Below are 27,847 nucleotides of genomic sequence, written 5' to 3'. Positions count from 1 at the left end.
AATCTAAGAAAACAACTTGCAGGTACATCCTATTGTATAATGGGGTGGAATGTCATCCAGAATCTCTCCGGTGTGTGAGACCCTCTCAACCAAGTGTAGCTTCTATTAAACATAGACTTTAGTGTCCATAGACCCAGAGTGTGCAGTTCCATCAACAGATGAGGCTCCCTAAAACACACAGGACACCAGTTAAATGGGACATTTTGATATTTAATCCGTTAATTTAAAAAGGACAACAACTTCAGTTGGAGGTTATCTTAAGAAAACAACGAACCAGACATGGAAGAAATACAGCTGCTAGCAATATGGGCTGTTAACTACTGTACTGAAATCCTACTTCCTGATTGGAGGAAACACCTATGGTACTAGAGATGGGGGGGTTGAGTAGCTCTGGGTACAGCAGCTGTTGGCCCAGACGGGGAGTTCTTAGAGGTAGATCGAGGACTCATCTTGGTATCTGTGCCATTATAGCGCATGTGATCAGCGTCATTGAGGCCATCTCCATTTTAAAGTAGTACATTTTCTTCTTGGCCGATTGCTCTCCACTCAATTGACTACTTTAAAATGGTGTAAGCCATCTATGGCAATGTCCATGCTAAAATGGGTTTTTATCCACGAGGAGTCCTCTCTCTATGGAGTGACAGACAGGAAGAGCCAAGTGCGGGAGCTTTTTCCAGTGTGACACAGGAGGGCGTCTTCCTCAAGAAGTCTTCTCAACAGCATCAGCCTCCTCCCTCTCCATCTTGGCCTCCTGCCTCCATCTTGCTTTCTTTTCCATGTTCTGAGATGTTAGAGACTCATGCCTGCCGACAGCCTGGGGAACACACACACACACACACACACACACACACACACTTGGTCAGTCGATCCTTCTCACCACACACCTAGGGCAGCGAAACGATTGCCGGGATTCAATTCCAGGCGCATTATAGCAGACAATTTATGCTTGAGCCGACATGCACAGCATTTTCCTGTGAATGCGAACTCTGTCAACGTAAGGGAAATTACTTTTTTTTTTTTAAAAGGGTCATTGCTGGCTGTCCAGTGTATTTATTATTGGGGTTTATTACGAATTAGGGCTGTTGCGGTAACCGTATTACCACCACACTGGCAGTCAGGAGTCATGAAGGCAGTCAGAATGCCACATGACCATTCAGTAACTAGGCTTCTCCAAGCTCTGATGCTGCTGATGGTCATTAGTAGCCTACCAAACTTTCTAACTGTACTCAGCACTCTACCGTCCCTCTAATCACACCGACATCAATTCAAATGTAAACGAGAACCTAAATCATACACTTCACGAGAGCCCATGTTGCACCACATCTCTATTTAAGTGCATAGATGACATGGGTTTTTTCCCCGCTGCCCATTTCAGTACAGGTGCATAATGGTCCATTTTAAAATCAAAACAAATGTCACATATTATTTAGTATGTATAGACAAGAATAAATAAAACTTTTTATTATTATTAATTGTCTGATGGTGACAATAGCCTATCAGTGAATTACAAAACTCAAAAAAATTAACATCCTCGCTGTCAACTGCATTTATTTTCAGCAAACTTAACATGTTTAATTATTTGTATGAAAATAACAAGTTTCAACAACTGAGACATAAACTGAACAAGTTCCACAGACATGAGACTAACAGAAATGGAATAATGTGTCCCTGAACAAAGGAGGGGTCAAAATCAAAAGTAACAGTCAGTATCTGGTGTGGCCACCAGCTGCAGTAAGTACTGCAGTGCATCTCCTCCTCATGGACTGCACCAGATTTGCCAGTTATTGCTGTGAGATATTACCCCACCCTTCCACCAAGGAACTTGCAAGTTCTGACATTTCTGGGGGGGGAATGGCCCTAGCCCTCACCCACCGATCCTACATGTCTCAGACGTTCTCAATGGGATTGAGATCCGGTCTCTTCGCTGGCCATGGCAGAACACTGACATTCCTGTCTTGCAGGAAATACGCACAGAATGAGCAGTATGGCTGGTGGCATTGTCACGCTGGAGGGTCATGTTAGGATGAGCCTGCGGTAAGGGCACCACATGAGGGAGGAGGATGTCTTCCCTTTAACTCACAGCATTGAGATTGCCTGCAATGACAACAAGCTCAGTCCGATGATGCTGTGACACACCGCCCCAGACCATGACGGACCCTCCTCCTCCAAATCGATCTCACTCCAGAGTACAGGCCTCAGTGTAATGCTCATTCCTTCAATGATAAACCCAAATCCAGGTATTAGACAGGTATTGACCTCTCCATGGTTGCAGGATCTTGTCTATTTCTACAAGTTTCTATTGAAATTCATTGTGGGGAGCTTTATTATATATTTTGTGTTATGAATACCGAGTATGTCTACTTCACCATCAGCCCATTTTATAGATAAACTGCAGGGTAATGTAAAAGTTGTATTTTAAGGATCCAATATGTAATATTGTACACTTATCATAATTAAGTCCAGAGAATACAGAAAAGTTATCTAGATATTCAAATGAGACATTTCAGCTCACGGACACAATATAGAAAATGTTGACTCAAGGACACCTTTGTTTTTAAGCCTTGGATTTCTAATCCTCTAATGTTGTTATCGGATCTGATTTTAACAGCATTTCGATGGCCAGAACAAATAGATATGGTGACAGTGGACACCCTTGTTTAACTCCTCTTGACAATTCAAAAGTCTGAGAAGTAGCCGTTATTTACAAGTTAACACCTGGGTTGCTATACATTATTAATAACCATTTTATAAAGAGAATTACCGAAATTGAAAAAAAATGCAGGTATTTATAAATAAAATCTAGTCTTACTTTATCAAATGCCTGTTCAAAATCCGCTATAAATACCATTCCTGGCTTCTTATGTTTCATGATGTTCTATTATTACTGGTAGTTGTTGTATATATGCATCATCCATGTAAAAAACTAGTATGATCAGGAAGAACAATATCTGGTAAAAACCCTTTTTAATTCTGAGTGCTTTGCATTTTGCTAATATTTTATCATCACAACATTGAAGTGTAAGGGGCCTCCAGTTTTTTAGATAGACTGGGTCTTTATATTTGCCATCTGGGTCTTGTTTTAATAAAGAAATCAGACCTTCCTGCTGAGTAACTGACAGACTACCATTTCTATAGGAGTAGTTAAAACAGTATATCAAAAAAATACTTGATATACCTCTACCAGTATGCCATCAAGCCCTGTTTTTTTTTCCCCCAGACTGAAAGGATTTAATGGCCTCAAGAAGTTTGTCCCCTGTAATTTGGCCTTCACACATTTGTTAATTTTCCTTTTATTAAATATTATTTGGAAAGAATTCCTGACCGTAATCTTCATTCAGTGGGAAAGGATGAGACGGAAAAGAGAACATCTGCCTAAAATAATTAGCTTCCTAAAATATCATTCAGAGAATCATAGGCTGTAATGATACTCACCTTCTTCCCCATGATGACAGTTAACAGGCAGGCTGCAATGGTGGCAATCATCATCACGTAACACGCTTTCACTCTCAACTTGTTCCTGGCTGCATCTAGCATCTCAAACCTGCAACACACACAAATATAGACACGGTGACTGAATTAAATCAGGAAGTGTATAGGGGGATGTTGTCCCACTGACTATTAAAACAAACCAAAAACCATGGATAGATGGCAGCAGTTGAGCAAAAACAAAGGGCGAGCCACAGCATTTAACCCCGGCAAGGTGACTGGGAATATGGTTGAATACAGACAGCTATTCCATCCGCAAGACAATCAAACGTTTGTCTCTGTACGATCACGGACTACCAAGTGAAAACCACGTCGTGGACAAGCTCAATACCATCGCCCGATTTGAGTTTAACCGTGCCACAGCCCGCTCCCAAAGACCGTTGGCTCTCGTTCTCCGCAGCCGACGTGAGTAACACTTAAGCGCGTTAACCGTTGCAAGGCTGCCGGCCCAGGCGGCATCCCTAGCCACTTTTAGACATGTGTATCGTTGTGAATGGTTAGATATTACTGCACTGTTGGAGCACAAACATTTCGCTACACCCGCATTAACATCTGCTAAATATGTGTATGTGACAAAACATTTTATTTAATTAGATGATTATACAAAAGTATTTGGAACACCCCTTCAAATGAGCAGATTCGGCTATTTCAGCCACACCAGTTACTGACAGGTGTATAAAATCAAGCCCACAAACATGCAATCTCCATAGACAAACATTGGCCACAGTGACACGCGACAGCCTTATAGAATGGCCTCACTGAAGAGCTCAGTGACTCATGCCACCTTTCCAATAAGTCAGTTCGCCAAATGTCTGCCCTGCTAGAGCTGCCCTGGTCAACTGTTAGTGCTGTTATTGTGAGGTGGAAATGTCTAGGAGCAACAACGGCTCAGCCGTGAAGTGGAAGGCCACACAAGCTCACAGAATGGGACCACCGAGTGCTGAACCGCATTGGTTGCGACACTCACTACCGAGTTCCAAACGGCCTCTGGAAGCAAAGGCAGCACAAAAATGGTTCATTGGGAGCTCCCTGAAAGAGGTTTTCATAACAGAGCAGCCGCACACGAGATTAACATCCCCATGCCAAGCGTCAGCTGGAGTGGTGTAAAGCTTGACCGCCATCGACTTTGGAGCAGTGGAAACACGTTCTCTGGAGTGATGAATCACCATCTGGTAGTCCGACAGACGAATCTGGGTTTGGCGGATGCCAGGAGAACAGTCCCTGTCCGAATGCATAATGCCAACTGTAAAGTTTGGTGGATGAGGAATAATGGTAAGGGGCTGCATACAATGACATTCTAGAAGAATTCGGAGCAAAATTGGGGAAGACCGTTTCCTGTTTCAGCATGACAATGACACAGTGCACAAAGCGAGATCCATACAGAAACGGTGTGTCGAGATTGGTGTGGAAGAACTTAACTGGCCTGCACAGGAGCACTGACCTCAACCCCATCAAACACCTTTGGGATGAATTGGACAGGGATGTAAACTGGTGAGGGCCCAAAAAGGTGACACTTTTTGCACTGAAACATCATACAAAAATAAAAGTTTCTAAAACTGTTTGAATTATGTCTGAGATTAACAGAACTCATATGGCAGGCAAAAACCTGAGAAGTTCCACTTCCTGTTTGGATATTTTCTGGGGGTGCCATATTTTCAAACAAGCTCCCATTGAAATTACAGCGAGATATGGATGAGTTTTCACTTCCTACGGCTTCCACTAGATGTCAACAGTCAATAGAACTAAGTCTGATGACTCTACTGTGAAGGGGGGGGGGGTCGAAGGAGACAGAAATTTGTGATCACTTTTGCAGCAAACTTCTTGACAGGAAGTGGAAAATCTGAAATCGATGCTCACTTCTAGGGCCTGCCTATTAAAGTCCTTGATATTTATTAGATGCACTTCATACGTCTTCCACTAGATGTCGACAAGCAGTGAGAGAAGAAATGGAGTGTGTAACTTGATCTGGGCTCGAATAAATGCTCTTTGTATGACGTGTCACCAGTTTCCTGTTTTCTGGAGAGCGCGTCAAGGGACCTGGATTTGCCTTCTGTACAGCTGTCGTTATAGACGACTAATATCTCCGGCTTTGATTTTATTTGATACATGTGACAATATCATTGTAAAGTATGTTTTTTCAATATAGTTTAATCAGATTATTGAAATTTTTTCGGGAGTTTTGCCGTGTTCCGTTCTCTGAGTTTGTTGACGATGGAGAGATTCGCGCCACTTGGCAAGTTTTGCTTGCTAAATCGAGAGGGAAAAAGGCCGTTCTAAAACCAAACAACGATTGTTCTGGACAAAGGACCCCTTGTACAACATGCTGATGGAAGATCAGCAAAAGTAGGACCCATTTTATGATGTTATTTCAAATATCTGTTGTACATGTGAACTAGTCGTTTGCGGCCAGGTTTTGGGTACTCTCTTGCCATAACGTAAACTGCATATCGTAATGAAGTTATTTTTAGAATTCTAACACAGCGATTGCATTAAGAACTAGTGTATCTATCTTTTCCTATACAACATGTATTTTTTTAGTTATGTTAATGAATAGTTATTTGGTCAGCATATGTGTGTCAGAAAAATATCCGGACGTTGTGGGAAAAAGATGCTACGTTAGCACAATGTATAACCACTGATTTCAGCTCTAAATATGCACATTTTCGAACAAAACATAAGTGTATGTATAACCTGATGTTATAGGACTGTCATCTGATGAAGCTTATCAAGGTTAGTCAAAAATTATATATCTTTTGCTGGTTTGTTACGATCGCTAACTTTTGCTACTGGGGAATGGCTTGTGTTTCTGGCTATTGTGGTAAACTAATATAACGCTATATTGTGTTTTCGCTGTAAAACACTTGATAAATCGGAAATATTGGCTGGAATCACAAGATGCTTGTCTTTCATTTGCTGTACACTATGTATTTTTCAGAAATGTTTTATGATGAGTAATTAGGTATTTGACGTTGGTGTCTAATTATTCTGTCTGCTTTCGGTGCAATTTCTGATTGTAGCTGCAATGTAAACTATGATTTATACCTGAAATATGCACATTTTTCGAACAAAACATAGATTTATTGAATAACATGTTATAAGACTGTCATCTGATGAAGTTGTTTGTTGGTTAGTTCTTGGTTAGTTAGGTTGGCATTGTGCATGCTACCTGTGCTGTGAAAAATGTCTGTCCTTTTTTGTATTTGGTGGTGAGCTAACATAAATATACGTGGTTTTCGCTGTAAAAAAAATTAAAAAATCGGACGTGTTGGCTGGATTCACAAGATGTTTATCTTTAATTTGCTGTATTGGACTTGTTAATGTGTGAAAGTTAAATATTTAAAAAAATATATATTTTGAATTTCGCACCCTGCACTTGAAGTGGCTGTTGTCATATTGTGGCTGGCCTCGGGCTTGCAGCCAGAAGAAGTTAAGTGTATAGGACAGAGGGGTGTGTGTGCGTGCGTATGTGCCAGTGTGCTACTTCTGCTTCATATCAAACCAGCAGATCATTTCTCAGATGTCAGGAACCCGAATCACAGCAATTACCTAAAACACAACCTGCTACAGAGACACACACCTGAAAGAGGCAGAGAGAAAGCAGAGAGAAAGCAGAGAGAGACACAGTGTGCCATCACAGCAGCAAGATTTGTGACCTGTTGTCACAAGAAAAGGGCAACCAGTGAAGAACAAATACAACCCATATTTATGCCTATTTATTTTAACCTGTGTGCTTTAACCATTCGTACATTGCTACAACACTGTATATATATATATATATATATATATATATATATATATATGACATTTGTAATGTCTTTATTGTTTTGAAACTTCTGTATGTGTAATGTTTACTGTTAATTTGTATTGTTTGTTTCACTTTTGTGTATTGTCTACCTCACTTGCTTTGGCAATGTTAACACATGTTTCCCATGCCAATAAAGCCCCTTGAATTGAATTGAGAGAAAGCAGAGAGAAAGCGAGAGGCAGAGAGAAAGCAGAGAGGCAGAGAGAAAGCAGAGAGGCAGAGAGAAAGCAGAGAGGCAGAGAGAAAGCAGAGAGGCAGAGAGAAAGCAGAGAGGCAGAGAGAAAGCAGAGAGACCTCATTTGAACTACAGTGTTAAGAGCCAATCAGGGGCGGGTGTGTTGGGAGGTCTGGTTGTAAACAGAAAGTGTCCACTTACGACACTAGCTCTGGGATCTGGTCAGGGGTCTTGAAGCGTCCAGACCAGATCAGGATCCTCTGGTCCATGGGAGAGGGTCTGTAGCCGGGGAGTTTAAAGGCCGGACGGGGTTCTGGGAAAAGGACACAATCAATCAATACGAGGTCACGAAAACCATGTGATCCTGGATGGCCAGACGGCAGTTTATTTTCATTGTTGCTATGTGGGGAATCTAGCTCGTTTCATCTTGTTCTTGATGTCTCGTTATGAGGTGTTTGACTATGCCAATATGGCTAAAATTCACTCATTATGCAAATGTATTCATGTTTCAATAAACATTAAAATGTAGTTTACGCGTTGTCAATCTAAACCAACCTTGTCTGTTTTGCCCTATAGTTGTGCACACGTCGGTTTTTGTTGCTGAACAAACCAGTCTATAGCAGCAGTTTGGTTGTGCATCATGAATTCAGCATAGCAAGTTTGAATGAAGGCCTGGTTATTAAAATGGGTAAATAGTTTAATCCATTCTCCGTAAGCCTTGTCCGAGCCAGAACGGCCCATAGGACAGGACCCCATCTCCTGTTTCTGTAGCAAGGCAGCTTGATGTACTGTACACCCCCTGGACAGGTGATAGTGGATTGTATATAGACTAGAAATCGACCGATTATGATTTTTCAACGCCGATACCAATTATTGGAGGACCAAAAAAAGCCCATACCGATTAAAATCAGCCAATACTTCTATATATTTGTAATAATGACAATTACAACACTGAATGAACACGTAGGCAAGTGCTGTTTGAATGAATGCTTACGAGCCTGCTGCTGCCTACCACCGCTCAGACTGCTCTATCAAATCAGACTTGAAAATAAACACAGAAATACAAGCCTTAGGTCATTAATATGGTCAAATCCAGAAACTATAAATTTCAAAAACAAAAGGTTCATTCTTTCAGTGAAATACGGAACCGTTCCGTATTTTATCTAACGGGTGGCATCCATCAGTCTAAATATCTCTGTTACATTGCACAACATTCAATGTCATAATTACGTAAAATTCTGTTGCATATACCCTGACTCTGTTTGCACAGAACACAAGAGAAGTGACACAATTTCTCTAGTTAATATTGCCTGCTAACATGAATCTCTTTTACCTAAACATGCAAGTAAAAAAAAAAAAAAAAAAAGATTTGTCTATTGATTTTAAGGCATTGATGTTTATGGTTACGTATAACGACACTGCTTTTTTCACGAATGCGCTTGTTAAATCATCCCCCGTTTGGCGAAGTAGGCTGTGATTCGATAATAAATTAACAGGCTTTGATTATTTGCAACGCAGGACACGCTAGATAAACTAGTAATATCAACCATGTGTAGTTAACTAGTGATTATGTTAAGATTGATTGTTATAAGATAAGTTTAATGCTAGCTAGCAACTTACCTTGGCTCCTTGCTGCACTCGCGTAACAGGTGGACAGCCTGCCACGCAGTCTCCCCGTGGAGTGCAATGTAATCGTCCAAAATAACCATCCAACAATGCCGATTACCGATTTTCAAGTTATAACATCGGCCCTAATTGAGTCGGCCATTCCGATTAACCATTCGACCTCTAAGAGACAGTTAAGCCTCAGATTTAGGAATTGTTTAATTTCACACGCCACGGCTGTTAACCTCCATGGTTACATCGCTTCCCTCATCCTCAGGAGTGAACTTTTTCCCAGTTTCTATGGCAACTAAATGTCAGGCACCCCTGTGGCGTAGACTAGACTGAGATCAGATGTTTAATGAAGATATTATTACTGAGATGACTGAAGAGTTGGCTCAGTGATTTACTAACAGATAACTCCAGTACACAGCTGATGGTGACATGTGCAATCTTTTGGAGGAACCTCTTCCGCCACATAAATATTTGTTTTTTTTAATGTACTGTGGGTCCCCTGGGAACAAAAAAGACTCTGGAATGACTTCCTGACTTCCTGGCACACAGCCAAAGGCTGGAGAACACAACAGACAGGGTCAGAGGCTGGAGAACAGGATACGGATAATTAAATCAGCTGAACTCATCCCTCACCAGGAAATCAGGTTCCTACCATGTGCTGGGACTGCAGGTGCTGCAGGCGGAGGTTCTGGGTTTCCTGTCTGAGGTTTACTGCACATCCTCCTCCGTCCCCCCAACTCAGCCAGAGCTCTGCTCCGTCCCCCCATCTGGCCCACCTGTCTGCACCATTGACCTGTGAGAGAGACCACCACATCAGTCAGAAGAAACCTTTAACCTCCACAACAGAAAGAGCGCAGCATCAGCTTCAATGAGAACAGTCTAAGGTACTTCATCACTACAGAACCCGGTTCGAGCCCAGGCTGTGTCACAACCTCCCTTCATCGGGAGTCCTATTGGGCAGCGCACAATTGGCCCAGCGTTGTCCGGATTAAGGGAGGGTTTGGCCAGGAGGCTTTACTGGGCGCAACTCCAGCTACTCCTTGTGGCGGGCCGGGCACCAGCAGGCGAGCCGGGCACCAGCAGGCGGGCCGGGCACCAGCAGGCGGGCCGGGCACCAGTTGAACGGTGTTTACTCATGGCTTCCGGGTTAAGCGGGCTGGTGTTAAGCGCGGTTTGGCGGGTCATGTTTCGGAGGACGTACGACTCGACCTTCACCTCTCTTAAGCCCGTTGGAGAGTTGCAGCAAAGAGACAAGATCATAATTGGATATCACAAAATTGGGGAGGAGGTAAAATACAAAAATATAGAAAAAACAGTCTTGTGACAACCACTACTACCATGGCTAGGAGCTGAACACGGCCTCAAACACCTACAACCTATGATTACATTTTATTTATTTTTACTTCAACACCCTTTTCTCCTCGGTTTTTGTGATATTCAAATTGGTAGTTACAATCTGGTCTCATCGCTGCAACTCCCGTACGGACTCAGGAGAGGTCGAGAGCCATGCGTCCTCCGAAACACCACCCTGCTTCTTCGCACACGTCACCCAGTCGCACCAATGTTTCACAGGAAACACTGTCGAACTGACAACCAATAACAGTCCTCCTGAGTGGTGCCTCAGCATTTAGACCGCAGCGCCACTCAGGAGGTCCGGATTACAATTAAACAAAAAAATAAATCAGGTATTAGCTAGGAACATCCTACAGCAGGTGACAACTTACCCAAACCACAAATTGTGTCATATTTATACTGTGCTACTCACTCTGTGCTGGCTACTTTACCACTGTCTTGCACAGTAAAAAAGTTGGTTTGAGATTCGATATTCACCAGTCATTCGCGTTGTCACGTCAATAGTTCGCGAACGACTAATTCCGGGTCTGAGGAGCTATTAGATGTTAGCCTAGCTGCCCATCACGCTAGCAGGGTTTTCTTGATGGCATGAACACGGTTAGCCATTGAAGCTGGGCCTGAGGATTGTCCCGGGTCGGTGGCAGTCTAGATCCCTGCTGTTTGTTGTTTTCCATCTTCCCTGTGAACTGCCCTGTCTGGAACTGAAGCCACTCCTACATTGTCTTGGCTGTGTGCTTGGGGTCATTGTCCTGTTGGAAGGTGAATTCAGACTGGGGCTGAGTGCTCTGGAGCAGGTTGTCATCAAGAATCTGTGTACTTTTTTTTCTTTCATCTTTCCCCGCGATCCTGACTAATTAGTTACCAGCCTCAAATTGCAGCCAAAATAAATGCTTCATAGTTCAAGTAACAGACACATCTCAACATCAACTGTTCAGGGGTGACTCCGTGAATCAGGCCTTCATGGTAAACTTGCTGCAAAGAAACCACTACTAAAGGACACCAATAATAAGAAGAGACTTGCTTGGGCCAAGAAACACAAGCACTGGACAGGTGGAAATTTGTCCTTTGGTCTGGAGGCCCAATTGGAGATTTTTGGTTCCACCCGCCGTGTCTTTGTGAGACGCAGAGTAGGTGAACATATGATCTCTGCATGTGTGGTTCCCACCGTGAAGCATGGAAGAGGAGGTGTGATGGTGTGGGTGCCACCGTGAAGCATGGAGAAGGTGTGGTTCCCACCGTGAAGCATGGAGGAGGAGGTGTGGTTCCCACCGTGAAGCATGGAGGAGGAGGTGTGATGGTGTGGTTCCCACCGTGAAGCATGGAGGAGGAGGTGTGATGTTGTGGGGGTGCTCTGCGGGTGACAAGGTCTGACTTATTTATAATTCAAGGCACACTTAACCAACATGGCTACCACAGCATTCTGCAGCGATACGCCATTCCATCTGGTTTGGGCTTAGTTGGAATATCATTTGTTTTTCAACGGGACAATGACCCAACACACCTCCAGGCTGTGTAAGAGCTATTTAACCAAGAAGGAGAGTGATGATGCTGCATCAGATGACCTGGCCTCCACAATCACCCGACCTCAACCCAATTGAGATGGTTTGGGATGAGTTGGACCGCAGAGTGAAGGAAAATAACAAGTGCTCCGCATATGTGGGAACTCCTTCTAGAAACTGTTGGAAAAGCATTCCAGGTGTAGTTGGTTGAAAGAATGCCAAGAGTGTGCAAAGCAGTCATCAAGGCAAAGGGTGATCACTCTGAAGAATCTCAAATATATTTAGATATGTTTAACACTTTTTTGGTTACTATGATTCCATAGGTGTCATTTCATAGTTTTGATGTCTTCACTATTATTCTACAATGTAGACAATTGTACAAATAGAAGGAAAACCCTTGAATGAGTAGGTGTTCTAAAACTTTTGACCGGTATGTATTTATGTATGCATGTATGTATACACAAATGTTGGAATAATTTTCTGTGTAGACCAAATTGTGTGCAACTTGCCTCCTTATGTAAAGAGATAATCACTAACATTCTAGTCCCTTTGCGGAGTTCATTATTCCAAGGTAATGTACAGAACTGAGGCGTTTATCCCGCTTATACCACAGCTGCCAAAGAAAACAATATGAAAGCACACATTTAACGGTAGAAATATGTATTTTCACTGATATCTTAATTTATAAGCAAATGTCATACTCTCTCATCTTTTGGTATATTATTGCAAGGTGCTCCAATATCTGGTTATAATGTCCATTCTAGAATGCCATTCCACCCAATCAGAAATGAGTATTCAACAATATCGTTGTATAAATAAGGAAGAGCTTAGAAGAGCTATAGAAATTGTAACGTTTCAAATATTTATATAAAAAAAGTGTGTAAGTGCTTTATGGGAAAACCAAAGGGTGTGCAATGCGTTTCCCTACGCTGTGAACAATCTATTGTTGGTTTGATGTGCCTAGGTCATGTGATCAAGGAGATATTCGTTGGTTCAGATCCCTAGGTCATGTGATCAAGGAGATATTCGTTGGTTCAGATCCCTAGGTCATGTGATCAAGGAGATATTCGTTGGTTCAGATCCCTAGGTCATGTGATCAAGGAGATATTCGTTGGTTCAGATCCCTAGGTCATGTGATCAAGGAGATATTCGTTGGTTCAGATCCCTAGGTCATGTGATCAAGGAGATATTCATTGGTTCAGATCCCTAGGTCATGTGATCAAGGAGATATTCATTGGTTCAGATGTCTAGGTCATGTGATCAAGGAGATATTCATTGATTCAGATGTCTAGGTCATGTGATCAAGGAGATATTCATTGATTCAGATGTCTAGGTCATGTGATCAAGGAGATATTCGTTGGTTCAGATCCCTAGGTCATGTGATCAAGGAGATATTCGTTGGTTCAGATCCCTAGGTCATGTGATCAAGGAGATATTGAAATTAGTCAAACTAAAACTAACAAAATTAAGGTCTAAGAAATTCATGCGTTTTTCAGAAAACCAAAGGATGTGTGATGTCCTACCATCGGAACAGTTCACAGTTAGTTTGGGGTGTGTCACATGGTCAAGGAGCGATTGAATTTTAAATAAGAAAAATGTTGGAATCAATTGATGAAGAAAAAAGGGGTGTGCAACATACCGAGGTTGCTAGGTCACATGGCTGAAGTGAAATTTTGAATACTGAAATTGTAAAAAGTTTCAGTTATAATTGTGTAAGTGCTTTATGGGAAAACGAAAAGGTCTCCCTCCCTTCTGAACAGTTTAAAGTTTGTTTGAATTTTCTCGAGGTGGTTAAAGTGATTGAAATTAGAATATTTTAATCGTGTAATTTGTTGAAGGTACCTAACTAGTTGCATTAGACCGTGGGCCAGGCTGCCGTATGATAATGAAACTCAGGTCGGAATCGGGAAAATAACATGTCTTATGTTTTACACCATTTTTCCTAACCTGAATACTGTACTTCAAATCGTTAACGAGCTATTTAAAGTTTGAAGCTCTAAATGTCTGGTGAATCTCAAACCAACTATCACGGTTCTCGACTGTCTGTCGTACGTGCTTGTTGTTCTTCAAACCAGATATAGACCGCGTCAAACAGTGACATGCAGTACTCACCTATGGTCGTGCCAAGAGCATTGTAGGGTCTGATGAAGTTCATGTCAAAAGGTTTTAAATAAGATGCGACCTTATGCCATGAAAACGTACCAAAATGTTATTCGACAGTTCCCTTCAAGCTGTTGAAAGTCACGCAGCACAATACACGTACGACCCAAAATATATAACTGCGACCGCGAAGGGGGTGGAGAAGGCTCTTCACTATTTACCACAACCACAAAGTCATAATGTCTAAACCACGCGTATTTCTACAATGTATCTCCTTAAAACCTGATTTTAAACATAACCCTAAACGTAACCACACTGCTAACATTATGCCCAACCTAGACCAAAAAGCTAATTTTAGTTTTCATGAAATGTTACGATATTGCCAATTCGACTTTGTGGCTGTGGTAACTAGGGACAAATGCGTCGCAGGGAAATGAGAAGGACCCTACATGAGCGCAGGGTGCCTTACTATCGCCTGCTCAATAAAACATGTTATACAAAGATACTGTAAGGACGCTGGTATCGACTCTGCTGCTCGACCATGCTTTTGCGGCACAGTCGATAGCGCGCTGGACTTCGGGCTTAAAAGGTCGAAGGTTCGAGGCCTGCTCCCTGCCTGTTTCATTACAATACATATTACAGACATGTTGTAAAGATGCTAGTCAGTGTCTTTGATGGTATGTCAGACAGAGCTCAACTGGTAAATTAGTACCCGTTCTGTTCTTCTGTGGATTTTATATGGCGGTTGGCAACCAACTTCAAGGTGCAATACAGCCACCACTTTCAATGTAATATTTAGCGTTGTGTGTTTCAGCCTTGTGACTACACTTTCCTCCCTTCTCTCGGCCTGGAGGACCCCCCCGTCCCTACTTTTTCCTGGATCTTATACAGGTGTCTTCCCTTACTCTCCCTGTTACACAACTCTTGCCACTTATTTTTAATCACGGTTCTACCTGTACTGTACATTGACATGGGACTTATAAGAAGCACCTTTCAGAATTAAATGACATGTTTATTCGGCGAATCTTTGGTGCAAAATTATGAACGGAAATGAACTTTATCATATCATAATATTGTATGTTAATTGGTTTGTTATTAAAGTAAATATCGTTTTTATCATTTGGATGTGCTTATTATGTTCAGGCATTCGGGCAGGGCACGTATTTCACGTGTTGCGCATGTAGGACCCGTGGGAGGACCTTGTAGTCCACAATGGCGGCGCCCAACGGAACTTTAAACTGTGAGGACTTTTCAATGTTTCAGGTAATACTGGTGTCATCTTTTTGTATGTCATGAATAGCATTTTAGTATGACATTCACGACAACCGATAAACAGGGATAATTGTGAAGCTCTGTGTCGTGATCGGATTGAATGAGTGACACCTGCTGGTATGGACCTTGCTCTCTAACCTGTGCAACCCCCTATTAATGGCATATTCAACAGCGTTTAAGAAGTATATTATTTTCAACGGTATTATCCTGCGATCAAGCAATTAACGTTATGTGATTACTGGTGTCGTAAAAATGTTAGCTCACCGGTTAGCAATTAGCATGCTTGACATTTCAGTGGAAATACTACTATTATCAGCTTTTTGATAAGCGGTTTAGCAAAGAAAATACCTCCCGTATCGGCATACGGTCCCCAGTTATTGGCCACCATACAATTGTGTTAAATGACATATCTATTTAATTGTTTTAAAAAGAGAGATTAACCTCGTCTCCGAAGTGTTTACTATACTGAATAAAAATATAAACGTACCTGAGGGTGGTGGCGTAACAGAGGTTACTGGTGGAGTTTTTCTCTTCCTTTTCTGTGCTGCATGTTTTGTGCCCCGGAGAGCCAGACCCTTCTGCCCCGGAGAGCCAGACCCTTCTGCCCCGGAGAGCCAGACCCTTCTGCCCCGGAGAGCCAGACCCTTCTGCCCCGGAGAGCCAGACCCTTCTGCCCCGGAGAGCCAGACCCTTCTGCCCCGGAGAGCCAGACCCTTCTGCCCCGGAGAGCCAGACCCTTCTGCCCCGGAGAGCCAGACCCTTCTGCCCCGGAGAGCCAGACCCTTCTGCCCCGGAGAGCCAGACCCTTCTGCCCCGGAGAGCCAGACCCTTCTGCCCCGGAGAGCCAGACCCTTCTGCCCCGGAGAGCCAGACCCTTCTGCCCCGGAGAGCCAGACCCTTCTGGTCGCTATGGCTGGTGCGGTAGATACAGTGCTGCAACAGAATTTTCATCCTCTGGTGCAAGCAATGTGGGTGGTCCACTGCGACAACCATTGGTCACCCGAACACTCAGCCTGTCCGCCAGGGTCCGCCGAGGTACACCATGCACCTTGGTAGATAAGAATAGAAATACTCGTGGTATTCTCCTAAAAACATCCCTGCCCCGCAGTCCTCCATGGCTTGGAACATGTCCACCTGATTAACCTTGGCAGCCTGGGGGATAGCCATCCCTGCCCCGCAGTCCTCCATAACATGGAACATGTCCACCTGATTAACCTTGGCAGCCCGGTGGATAGCCATCCCTGCCCCGCAGTCCTCCATAACATGGAACATGTCCACCTGATTAACCTTGGCAGCCCGGTGGATAGCCATCCCTGCCCCGGACAGACAACTCCAATTTTGATACGGTAAAGCTTGACAACAATCAAATCAAAGTTTATTTCTCACATGTGCCGAATACAACAGGAGTAGTAGACCTTACCGTCAAATGCTTACTTACAAGCCCTTAACCAAGAGTGCCGTTTTAAGAATAGAAATGAAGAGTTCAGATAACAATAAGGAGGCTATATACAGGGGGTACCAGTACCAAGTCAATGTGCGGGGATACAGGTTAGTCGAGGTAACTGAGGTGATATGTACATGTAGGTAAAGTGACTATGCATAGATAAAACAACGAGTAGCAGCATTATACATAAAAAAGGGTTGGGGTTAATGTAGATAGTTTGGGTTGCCGTTTGATTAGCTGTCAAGCAGTATTACGGTTTGGAGGTAGAAGCTGTTCAGAAGTCTTTTGGTCCTAGACGTGGCACTCCGGTACCGCTTGCCGTGTGGTAGCAGAGAGAACAGTCTATGACTAGGGTGTCTTTGGCAATGTTTAGGGACTTCCTCTGACACCACCTGGTATAGAGGCCCCAGTGATGTACTGGGCCCTTCGCTCTACCCTCTAGCGGTCAGAGGCTGAGCAGTTGCCATACCAGGTGGTGATGCAGCCAGTCAGGATGCTCTCGATGGTGCAGCTGTCAAACTTTTTGGGGATCTGAGGACCCATTCCAGATCTCTTCAATTTCCTGAGGGGGAATAGGCTTTGTCGTGCCCTCTTCACAACTGTCTTGGTGTGTTTGGACACCAAGGAACTTGAAGCTCTCAACCTGCTCCACTGCAGCCCTGTTGATGAGAATGGGGGCGTGCTCGGCCCTCCTTTTCCTGTAGTCCACAATCCTCTCCTTTGTCTTGATCACGTTGTGGAAGAGGTTGTTGTCCTGGCACCACACTTCCAGGTCTCTGACCACCTCCCTAGAGGCTGTCTCATCATTGTCAGTGATCAGGCCTACCACTGTTGTCGTCTACAAACTTAATGAGTCGTGCTTGGCCATGCAGTCATGGGTGAACAGGGAGTACAGGACGGTACTAAGCACGTACCCCTGAGGGGCCACCGTGTTGAGGATCTGTTAGGGCGGTATGCAAATTGGAATGGGTCTAGGGTTTCTGGGAGGATAGTGTTGTGAGCCATGACCAGCCTTTCAAAGCACTTCATGGCTACAGATGTGAGTGCTACGGGTCAGTAGTCCTTTAGGCAGGTTCCCTTGGTGTTCTTGGGCACAGGGACTGTGGTTGTCTGCTTGAAATATGTAGGTATTACAGACTCGGCCAGGGACAGGTTGAAAATGTCAGTGAAGACATTTGCTAGTTGGTCAGCGCATGCTCAGAGTACACGTCCTGGTAATCCATTTGGCCCTGCGGCCTTGTGAATGATGCCCTGTTTAAAGGTCTTACTCAAATCGGCAAGCGTGATCACACAGTCGTCTAGAACAGCTGGTGCTCTCATCCATGCCTCTGTAACAGTTTAACTTTAGTCCGTCCCCTCGACCCGGGCGCGAACAAGGGACCCTCTGCACACATCAACAACAGTCACCCACGAAGCATCGTTACCCATCACTCCACAAAAGCGGCGGCCCTTGCAGAGCAAGTGGAACCACTACTTCAAGGTATCAGAGCAAGTGACATCACCGATTTGAAAGGCTATTAGCGAGCACCACCGCTAACTAGCTAGCCATTTCACATCCGTTACACCTCAATGTTGCTTGCCTTGAAGCGCGCATAGAAGTCATTAGAGCTCGTCTGGTAGGCTCGTGTCACTGGGCAGCTCGCGGCTGTGCTTCCTTTTGTAGTCCGTTATCGTTTTCAAGCCCTGCCACATCCGACGAGCGTCGGAGCCAGTGTAGTAGGATTCAATCTTAGTCCTGTATTGACACCTGTTTGATAGTTCATCTGAGGGCAGGATTTCTTATAAGCGTCTGGGTTATTGTCCCGCTCCTTGAAAGCGCCACAGCAGTGTATTTAGTCTTAGAACTTACTGTTAGTTTCCATTAAAATGTTTAGCTCGAGGGGATTTAGTACTCCAGTTGGATTAGCTAGGTGGCATTCTGCCTTCCCCCTACAGTTCTCAGCCATTAGCTTCGCCCACGACGGCCTCATGTGAACTATAACCCCGACGCTGTGTTTTAACTAGAGGTCAGCCGATTAATTAGGGACGATTTCAAGTTTTCATAACAATCGTAAATCGGTAATTTTGGACGCCGATTTTGCAGATTTTTTATTTATTTTTATTATTATTGTCATTTTTTACACCTTTATTTAACTAGGCAAGTCAGTTAAGAACACATTCTTATTTTCAATGACGGCCTAGGAACAGTGGGTTAACTGCCTTGTTCAGGGGCAGAACGACAGATCTTTACCTTGTCAGCTCAGGGATTCAATATTGCAACCTTACGGTTGACTAGTCCAACGCTCTAACCACCTGATTACATTGCACTCCACGAGGAGCCGCCTGTTACGCGAATGCAGTAGAAGCCAAGGTAAGTTGCTAGCTAGCATTAAACAAATCTTATAAAAAACAATCAATCTTAACATAATCACTAGTTAACTCCACATGGTTGATGATATTACTAGTTTATCTAGCGTGTCCTGCGTTGCATATAATCGATGCGGTGCGTATCGTTGCTCCAACGTGTACCTAACCATAAACATCAATGCTTTTCTTAAAATCAATACACAGAAGTATATATTTTTAAACCTGCATATTTATCTAAAAGAAATCCAGGTTAGCAGGCAATATTAACCAGGTGAAATTGTGTCACTTCTCTTGTTCATTGCACGCAGAGTCAGGGTATATGCAACAGTTTGTGCTGCCTGGCTCATTACGAACTAATTTGCCAGAATTTTACGTAATTATGACTTAACATTGAAGGTTGTGCAATGTAACAGGAATATTTAGACTGATGGATGCCACCCGTTAGATAAAATACAAAACGGTTCCGTATTTCACTGAAAGAATAAACGTTTTGTTTTCGAGATGATAGTTTCCAGATTCGACCATACACACAGAAGAAAATTATATTTTAACGTACTTTACCGGTTGTCTGTGTGGTTGGTCCTTATGCAGGTAGGAATGTGAGACAATACTGTATATTCACAGGAAAGTATAATTACATCAACTTTTCAAAGCGCTGGTTGTGTGTTCAGATGTCTAATACATGCAGGACACGCACACATACTAGACGAGCTGGTGTTTACATGGTTCTGCACATGCTTTAGGTGTTAGACATCTGAATGCACTACCAGGTTATTTAATTATACTTTCCTGTGGATATATTCCTACCTGCAAAAGGACCAACCACACGGCCAACCACACGACCAACCACACGACCAACCACACGGACAACCACACGGACAACCACACGGTCAACCACACGGACAACCACACGGCCAACCACACGGCCAACCACACGGACAACCACACGGCCAACCACACGGACAACCACACGGTCAACCACACGGTCAACCCGTAAAAGTAAGTTAAAATATAAATGTATTCTACATTCTGGCTTCTAGAGCTGGAGAGGACATTTTGCAAACTAACGTATGGCATTAATTTGACTGTGAACCAGAAATGCACAAACCAGAGGTATCACAGTCTGGTGTCAGGCAACATCTTCACTTGCAGTGAATGCTAAATGCACTCTGCTGTTTTAGCAGTCATACTATTTCCCCTGGCTTAGATTGTGCAACGTGCATAACAGAAGGGTCAGGTGACACCTATTATTTATTTACGCACGTAATACTGTGTTACAGCTAGCTAGCTAAATATATATAATGTCTAAGTAAGTTAGCTACACATTCATTCATGCTTTTAAAGAAGAGAGCTCGGGTCAATGGATGTTTCACACCCCATATGTAGTTAGTGCTTGACAACCCTTTGCTTGTGCTCTAAGCAGGGGCGGATTGGGACCAAAAATCAGCCCTAACACACCGGCAACTTTTTTTTTCTTTGAAGCCACAATTTTTTTTGCCAGATAATAATGATTTTGCACAACAACAAAAAACATAGTTAGACAGGCCCACTGAAAATATGCCCGAAGTACCAGATGGCCAGTCCGCCCTTGGGTCTAAGGACAGTGTCTCTGCCTCAGTCGGCCTCTCAGAAGATCTGCACTGTTCTATTTTGTCAGTAAACTCTGTCAATAAACTGTCTGGGTCTGTCAGTAACGATCTGTCTGTCCCTCCCCCCAGGATGTCCTGTCAGTAACGATCTGTCTGTCCCTCCCCCCAGGATGTCCTGTCAGTAACGATCTGTCTGTCCCTCCCCCCAGGATGTCCTGTCAGTAACGATCTGTCTGTCCCCCAGGATGTTCTGAAGGTGATGCGTAACATAGATGACCGTATTGTCCATTCTCTCAACACCACCGTGCCGACTGTCTCCTTCTCAGGCAGAGTGGACGCCTCCCAGACATGCAGAAAGCTCTATGAGTCTGTGAGTCACAGCTTTTACCTTTAACCTCTCCTCTACACAGATTACCTTTAACCTCTCCTCTACACAGATTACCTTTAACCTCTCCTCTACACAGATTACCTTTAACCTCTCCTCTACACAGATTACCTTTAATCTCTCCTCTACACAGATTACCTTTAACCTCTCCTCTACACAGATTACCTTTAACCTCTCCTCTACACAGATTACCTTTAACCTCTCCTCTACACAGATTACCTTTAATCTCTCCCTTCTCCACACCAGTATACCTTAAGCCCGTGATATCTGACATGCTGTAGCCTTTGCATTTTGGATAGTGTTCTAAATAAACAGAGTAAAACTCACGGACGACTAAGAAAAGCTTAAACCAAATGTCACCCACTGGGTCAAACAGCTGAAAAGACAAAGACATGTTTCCACAAGTATATATATTTTTACCCTCTACTGGGTGGAGTCAACTAGCCAATACATCTCTGTTGCTAGGCAGGAACTTAAATTCTTACGGCTGAGATCCCGTTAACGGGATCGATATGACAACAGCCAGTGAAAGTGCAGGGCGCCAAATTCAAAACAACAGAAATCCCATAATTAAAATTCCTCAAACATTCATGTATTTTACACCATTTTAAAGATACACTTGTTGTTAAACCCACCACCGCGTCAGATTTCAAAAAGGCTTTGCGACGAAAGCATACCATGCGCAATTATGTTAGGTCCAGTGCCTAGTCACAAAACACAGGCATTTTCCCAGACAAATAGAGGAGTCACAAAAAGCAGAAATAGAGATAAAATTAATCACTATCCTTTGATGATCTTCATCAGATGGTACTCATAGGACTTCATGTTACACAATACATGTATGTTTTGTTCAATAAATGTAACGGTGGTCCTCCTCCTCTTCAACCGAAAAGTGTAGTGATGGAGTAGTGATGGAACCAAGGCGCAGCGGGTTGTGAACACATAATTTATTTAAAGACAAGACGAAAAAACACGAACTTCACTATAACTAACAAAACAACAAACGGAGAAGACAGACCTGGACGACGAACTTACATTAAACACGAAGAACGCACAAACAGGGAAAATAGACTACACAAAATGACGATGTACAAAAAACAAACCGAACAGTCCCGTATGGTGCGACAAACACTGACACAGGAGACAACCACCCACAACGAACACTGTGAAACAACCTACCTAAATATGACTCTCAATTAGAGGAACGCCAAACACCTGCCTCTAATTAAGAGCCATACCAGGCAACCCTTAAACCAACATAGAAACAGAAAACATAGAATGCCCACCCAAACTCACGTCCTGACCAACTAACACATATAACAAACTAACAGAAATAGGTCAGGAACGTGACAATAAAGTTCATATTTATATCCAAAAATCTCAGTTTTTATATTGGCACGTTACGTTCAGTAGTTCTAAAACATCCGGTGATTTTGCAGAGCCACATTAATTTACAGAAATACTCAAAATAAATGTTGAAGAAAATACAAGTGTTGTACATGGAATTAAAGATATACTTCTCCTTAATGCAACCGCTGTGTCAGATAAAACATTTAAAAAAAGCTTTACAGCGAAAGCACACCATGGAATAATCTGAGTACAGCACTCAGCCACCAAAACAAGCCATACAGATACCCGCCTTGTTGTGGAGTCAACAGAAGTCAGAAATAGCATTATAAATATTCACTTACCTTTGATGATCTTCATCGGAATGCACTCCCAGGAATCCCAGTTCCACAATAAATGTTTGTTTTGTTCGATAAAGTCCATAATTTATGTCCAAATACCTCCTTTTTGTTCACGCGTTTAGTTCACAAATCCAAATCCACAAGGTGCAGGCACTTAGTCCAGACAAAGTCAAAACAGTTCCATTACAGTTCGTAGAAACATGTCAAACGATGTATAGAATCAATCTTTAGAATGTTTTTATCATAAATCAATAATATTCCAACCGGACAATTCCTTTGTCTTTAAATGTATGGAAGGGAACGCAGCTCGCTCTCACGGCTGCGCTCGTGACTTAGCTCATGGCATTCTGACAGACCCCTTAGTCAAACGGCTCTTATTCGCTCCCCCTTCACAGTAGAAGCCTGAAACAAGGTTCTAAAGACTGTTAACATCTAGTGGAAGCCTCAGGAAGTGCAATCGGACCAACAGTACACTATCTTGGATAGGCATATACTTGAAAATCTACAAACCTCAGATTTCCCACTTCCTGGTTGGATTTTTTCTCAGGTTTTTGCCTGCCATATGAGTTCTGTTATACTCACAGACATCATTGAAACAGTTTTAGAAACTTCAGAGTGTTTTCTATCCAAATATACTAATTAATATGCATGCATGACTCTACTGTGAAGGGGGCCGAAGGAGACAGGAATGAGTAACCACTGCCACGAGCTGACCATGCTTTAACCACGCACATTCACGTGAGAGGGAGCTCCGTTCCATCTCTCAATTGAAGTGGATGTAATTCTCCGGTTGGAACGTTATTCAAGATGTACGTTAACAACATTCTAATGATTGATTCAGTACATCGTTTGACATGATTCTACTGACTGTTATGGAACTTTTGGACATTTCGTCACGTTATAGTGGACACGCTTTGAGACTTTGGATTTTTTTACCAAACACGCTAACCAAAGTAGCTAATTGGACATAAATACCGGACATTATCGAACAAATCAAGCATTTATTGTGGACCTGGGATTTCACTGGCTGTTGTCATATCATCCCGTTACCGGGATTGCAGCCTTAATCCAGCCGCTTTGTCAGATTTCAAAAAGGCTTTATGGTGAAAGCGTACCATGCGATTATCTGAGGACAGCGCCCCGCATACAAAAGCATTAAAAACATTTTCCAACCAAGCAGATGCATCGCGAAAGTCAGAAATAGCAATAAAATAAATCGCTTACCTTTTGAAGATCTTCCTCTTTTTGCAATCCCAAATGTCCCAGTTACACAATGAATGGTCGTTTTGTTCGATAAAGGTCTTCTTTATATCCCAAAAATGTCCGTTTATTTGGCGCGTTTGATTCAGAAGTACACCTGTTCAAACTCGCACAACATGCCTACAAAGGATTCTAAAAAGTTACCTGTAAACTTGGTCCAAACATTTCAAACAACATTTCTAATCCAACCTCAGTACACTAATATGTTAATAATCGATACAATTTAAGACGGAATTAACTGTTTCCAATACCGAAGAAAAACAACAAGGAGAGCACAGTCATTCACCAAAAATACTAGAGTCCTTCTGAGTGTCACTTAGAATAGGAATACTTCTTAATTAAAAAAAAAAAAACATTGAACAATTTCTAAAAACTGTTGACATCTAGTGAAAGCCTTAGTATACTTCCAAAGTTGTGGCAAAATGGCTTAAGGACAACAAAATCAAGGTATTGGAGTGGCCATCACATCCCCTGACCTCAATTCTATGGGAAATTTGTGGGCAGAACTGAAAAAGTATGTGCGAGCAAGGAGGCCTACAAACCTGACTCAGTTACACCAGCTCTGTCAGGAGGAATGGGACAAAATTCACCCAACTTATTGTGTGAAGCAGGTCGAAGGCTACCCGAAACGTTTGACCCAAGTTAAACAATTTAAAGGCAATGCTACCAAATACTAATTGAGTGTATGTAAACTTCTGACCCACTGGGAATGTGATGAAAAAAATAAAAGCTGAAATAAATAATTCTCTCTACTATTATTCTGACATTTCACATTCTTAAAATAAAGTGGTGATCCTAACTGACCTAAGACAGGGAATTTGTACTAGGATTAAATGTCAGGAATTGTGAAAAGCTGAGTTTAAATGTATTTGGCTAAAGGTGTATGTAAATTTCCGACTTCACCTGTATGTGGTGTTTGTTGTATTTGATGTTTGTTGTGTATATGTGGTGTCATGTTTTGTGTATGTTATGTTTGTGGTGTTGTTGCAGCTGATGGAGGCCCACCTGAGCAGAGACCGAGCCATTAAGACGTGTATAGCCCAGACCTCTGAGGTGGTGGGCCAGCTGAGAGAGCAGAGGGCCACGGACGGAGACAACATGACAACTGTCAAACTACTCAGGAAGGAACAGACCAAGGTAATACATTACCTATACTACACTATGATCCACACTGTACCAAGGTAATACATTACCTATACTACACTATGATCCACACTGTACCAAGGTAATACATTATCTATACTACACTATGATCCACACTGTACCAAGGTAATACATTACCTATACTACACTCTTCTAAGCTACAGCCCCCCACGTAGCTGCCCCCACTCCCAAACATCTTCCCGCTGCCACACCCCTCCATGGTAATGTAGGTAGTCCGCTGCCATTCTTTTGACAACACACAATCAAATCAAAGTTTATTTGTCACGTACGCTGAATGCAACAGGTGTAAACCTTACAGTGAAATGCTGACTTACAAGATCTAACCATTAGTGCCAAACAGGTATTAGGGGTAACACTATGGTGGAGCCAGCTAACCATGCTAGGTTTATAAGATATGGTGAAGCCAGCTAGCCAGGCTAGGTTTATAAGATATGGTGAAGCCAGCTAGCCAGGCCAGGTTTATAAGATATGGTGAAGCCAGCTAGCCAGGCTAGGTTTATAAGATATGGTGAAGCCAGCTAGCCATGCTAGGTTTATAAGATATGGTGAAGCCAGCTAACCAGGCTAGGTTTATAAGATATGGTGAAGCCAGCTAGCCATGCTAGGTTTATAAGATATGATGAAGCCAGCTAGCCAGGCCGGGTTTATAACATTCTCTACATATTTTATAGATAAAAACAACTCAATTATATCTGCATACAATGTTGTTGTCATTGTTGCTTGAACAGTAGTTAAGATTATTTGCTTTTGATCATTGAGCCCTATTTTGGATGCAGCAGTTGTTAGCTAAAATGCCGACACGTGACCACGACTAACGTGGAAAAGACGCAGGCTAAATGAGGCTAAATACAGTACACGGTAGTATGAGGCGTCACAAAGGTTATACATGGCTATAAACTTAACCAAACAGTATAAACAGAATAGAATATGTCTCAAACGAGGCATGTGTCACACAGCATAAATGAGCTAGCATGGCTGGCTAACATCTTGGCTAGCAGGCTAGAAATGACATGACGCACATGGAACAGGAAAATACCTTGTAAACATTATTAACATGGTAAATAACAATGGCTCCCTTAACAGCAATGAAGTAATGACCTAAAGAAGCAATAACAGTACTGACACTTCGATGCCCTAAAACACAGGTCAAACAGTCAGGCCATTCTGACCACCATCTCATTCTTGACGGCAGCGGCGAGGTTCAGTGAGGCACACAGGAAATGGCCGAACTGTGATTGGCTGAATCAAGTGAGGTGACTTGTAGGCACCACTAATAAGAAAATAAGGAGTGATGGGCAAAGCAGAACAAACTACCAGGTCAGGGTTGCTACAACTGCTAACTAGGAGCTGGAATTCTTAACACCTCAATAGTCTCCAGGTTTCTGTTGTCGTCAGTATTTGACTGTATTAGGAGCAGGGTTCAGGTTTCTGTTGTCGTCAGTATTTGACTGTATTAGGAGCAGGGTTCAGGTTTCTGTTGTCGTCAGTATTTGACTGTATTAGGAGCAGGGTTCAGGGTTACCTTGTTGTAGTGATATTATGAGTGTCCGTCTGTCTTTTCTCCTCCAGTTAAAACTCATGCGGTCGGAGCTGAATGTCGAAGAGGTTGTTAATGACAGAAGTCTGAAGGTAAGAACATCACTCTGACCTCTCATCTCATTGGCCTGTTTGACCTCTCAACCACACTCCCAAGATCTCTCTCTCAGACACAGGCACTTCAATGACCTTCTCCTGTGCTGTTCCTTCCTCAGGTGTTCAGTGAACGGTGCCGGACCCACTACACGCCTCCTACGGTCAAGTGACAATCTGAGCTGCTCTGGTGAGAATGGCTGCAGATCCAGGTGGCTGCATCAGGACTAGAACCCGACCGAGCCATTGAGTCATCCGTGGACCTGACCTGAGGGACGCCAGCCGACCACACTGGTATCATCCATGGGGAACGCTGCGTTGCCTCACAACAAACCTCTGTCAAGCAATCTGTTTATTTTCATGATTGTAGTTTTTATTTGAATTTTTTTAAACAATGAATTGTTTTCCAATGGCCCTCTGGTGTCTGACTTTTTTTTTTTAAACAACAAAATGTTTCCCAATGGCCCCCTCCTAACCCTAACCCTAACCCTCCCCAGTTGAGGCGTAACTTAATGTCCTGCTACACCAGACTTGCTGAGCGCGAGACGCTCCTATTCAATGAAACCTGGGTGGAAATGTAAATGCTCCATCTAAAATTACAACCAACTGATTGCAGCATTACTGCAAAAATGGAGAAGGTAAGGAACTTCTGTCGGCCCTGCATTAAAGACCAAAATTGGCTAAAGATAAATGAAGTATACCAGTTTAAAAAATAAAAAAAATTGACAGCTGTGCCGACAGGTTGCAAAATAGTTGGGATCTTCGATGTACTGATTGAATGGTACATGGTTTATGAACTGATACACAAAACGACACTGGATTGAAATGATTATACAAAATTCTTGCAACCAATAGAATGTTATATACTGTACAGTTGAAGTCTGAAGTTTACAAACACTCAGGTTGGAGTCAATAAAACACGTTTTTCAACCACTCCACAAATTTCTTGTTAACAAACTATAGTTTTGGCAAGTCGGTTAGGACATCTACTTTGTGCATGACACAAGTAATTTTTCCAACAATTGTTTACAGGCA

At 42.8% G+C, this 27,847-nt stretch overlaps 2 protein-coding genes across 4 annotated transcripts; one reads left to right on the top strand and one right to left on the bottom strand.

Moving 5' to 3' along the window:
* Positions 1-189: 189 nt before the first annotated feature.
* fam162a (family with sequence similarity 162 member A) lies at positions 190-14,251 on the bottom strand. Of its 2 annotated transcripts, none has more exons than XM_055882224.1 (5): positions 14,048-14,251; positions 9,736-9,876; positions 7,668-7,779; positions 3,433-3,541; positions 190-814 (listed from the first exon to the last, which is right to left on the bottom strand). In XM_055882224.1, the coding sequence occupies exons 1-5, from the start codon at positions 14,088-14,090 to the stop codon at positions 701-703; spliced, it is 519 nt and encodes a 172-aa protein (XP_055738199.1). In that variant the 5' UTR covers positions 14,091-14,251; the 3' UTR covers positions 190-700. The 2 variants fall into 2 exon arrangements, with proteins under 2 accessions (XP_055738199.1, XP_055738200.1); XM_055882225.1 differs by having other exon boundaries at positions 14,138-14,248.
* Positions 14,252-15,185: 934 nt separating this feature from the next.
* On the top strand, positions 15,186-27,754 carry mix23 (mitochondrial matrix import factor 23). Of its 2 annotated transcripts, XM_055882222.1 has the most exons (6): positions 15,186-15,298; positions 19,914-20,096; positions 20,931-21,056; positions 25,010-25,156; positions 26,753-26,812; positions 26,935-27,754. In XM_055882222.1, exons 1-6 carry the CDS (start codon positions 15,248-15,250, stop codon positions 26,983-26,985), a joined length of 618 nt encoding a protein of 205 aa, XP_055738197.1. In that variant the 5' UTR covers positions 15,186-15,247; the 3' UTR covers positions 26,986-27,754. The 2 variants fall into 2 exon arrangements, with proteins under 2 accessions (XP_055738197.1, XP_055738198.1); XM_055882223.1 differs by lacking the exon at positions 19,914-20,096 and having other exon boundaries at positions 15,192-15,298.
* The last annotated feature ends 93 nt before the right edge of the window (positions 27,755-27,847 follow it).

This window comes from Salvelinus fontinalis, chromosome 25 (genome assembly GCF_029448725.1).
Source record: "Salvelinus fontinalis isolate EN_2023a chromosome 25, ASM2944872v1, whole genome shotgun sequence".
Classification (NCBI taxonomy): Eukaryota; Metazoa; Chordata; class Actinopteri; order Salmoniformes; family Salmonidae; genus Salvelinus; species Salvelinus fontinalis.
The sequence above is the reverse complement of the archived record's forward strand: the minus strand, read 5'-3'. Positions and strand labels throughout refer to the sequence as shown.

Bases quoted from the DNA above. Each gene is read 5' to 3' on its own strand.
- fam162a (XM_055882224.1), bottom strand. From the start codon at position 14,090: ATGAACTTCATCAGACCCTACAATGCTCTTGGCACGACCATAG. The intron at 7,780-9,735 runs GTAGGAACCTGA...TCCTTTTCCCAG, and splicing joins ACCTGCAGTCCCAGCACATG to AACCCCGTCCGGCCTTTAAA. The intron at 3,542-7,667 runs GTAAGTGGACAC...TGTGTGTTGCAG, and splicing joins CAGATCCCAGAGCTAGTGTC to GTTTGAGATGCTAGATGCAG.
- mix23 (XM_055882222.1), top strand. From the start codon at position 15,248: ATGGCGGCGCCCAACGGAACTTTAAACTGTGAGGACTTTTCAATGTTT. The intron at 15,299-19,913 runs GTAATACTGGTG...TACCTGCAAAAG, and splicing joins AGGACTTTTCAATGTTTCAG to GACCAACCACACGGCCAACC. The intron at 26,813-26,934 runs GTAAGAACATCA...TTCCTTCCTCAG, and splicing joins TTAATGACAGAAGTCTGAAG to GTGTTCAGTGAACGGTGCCG.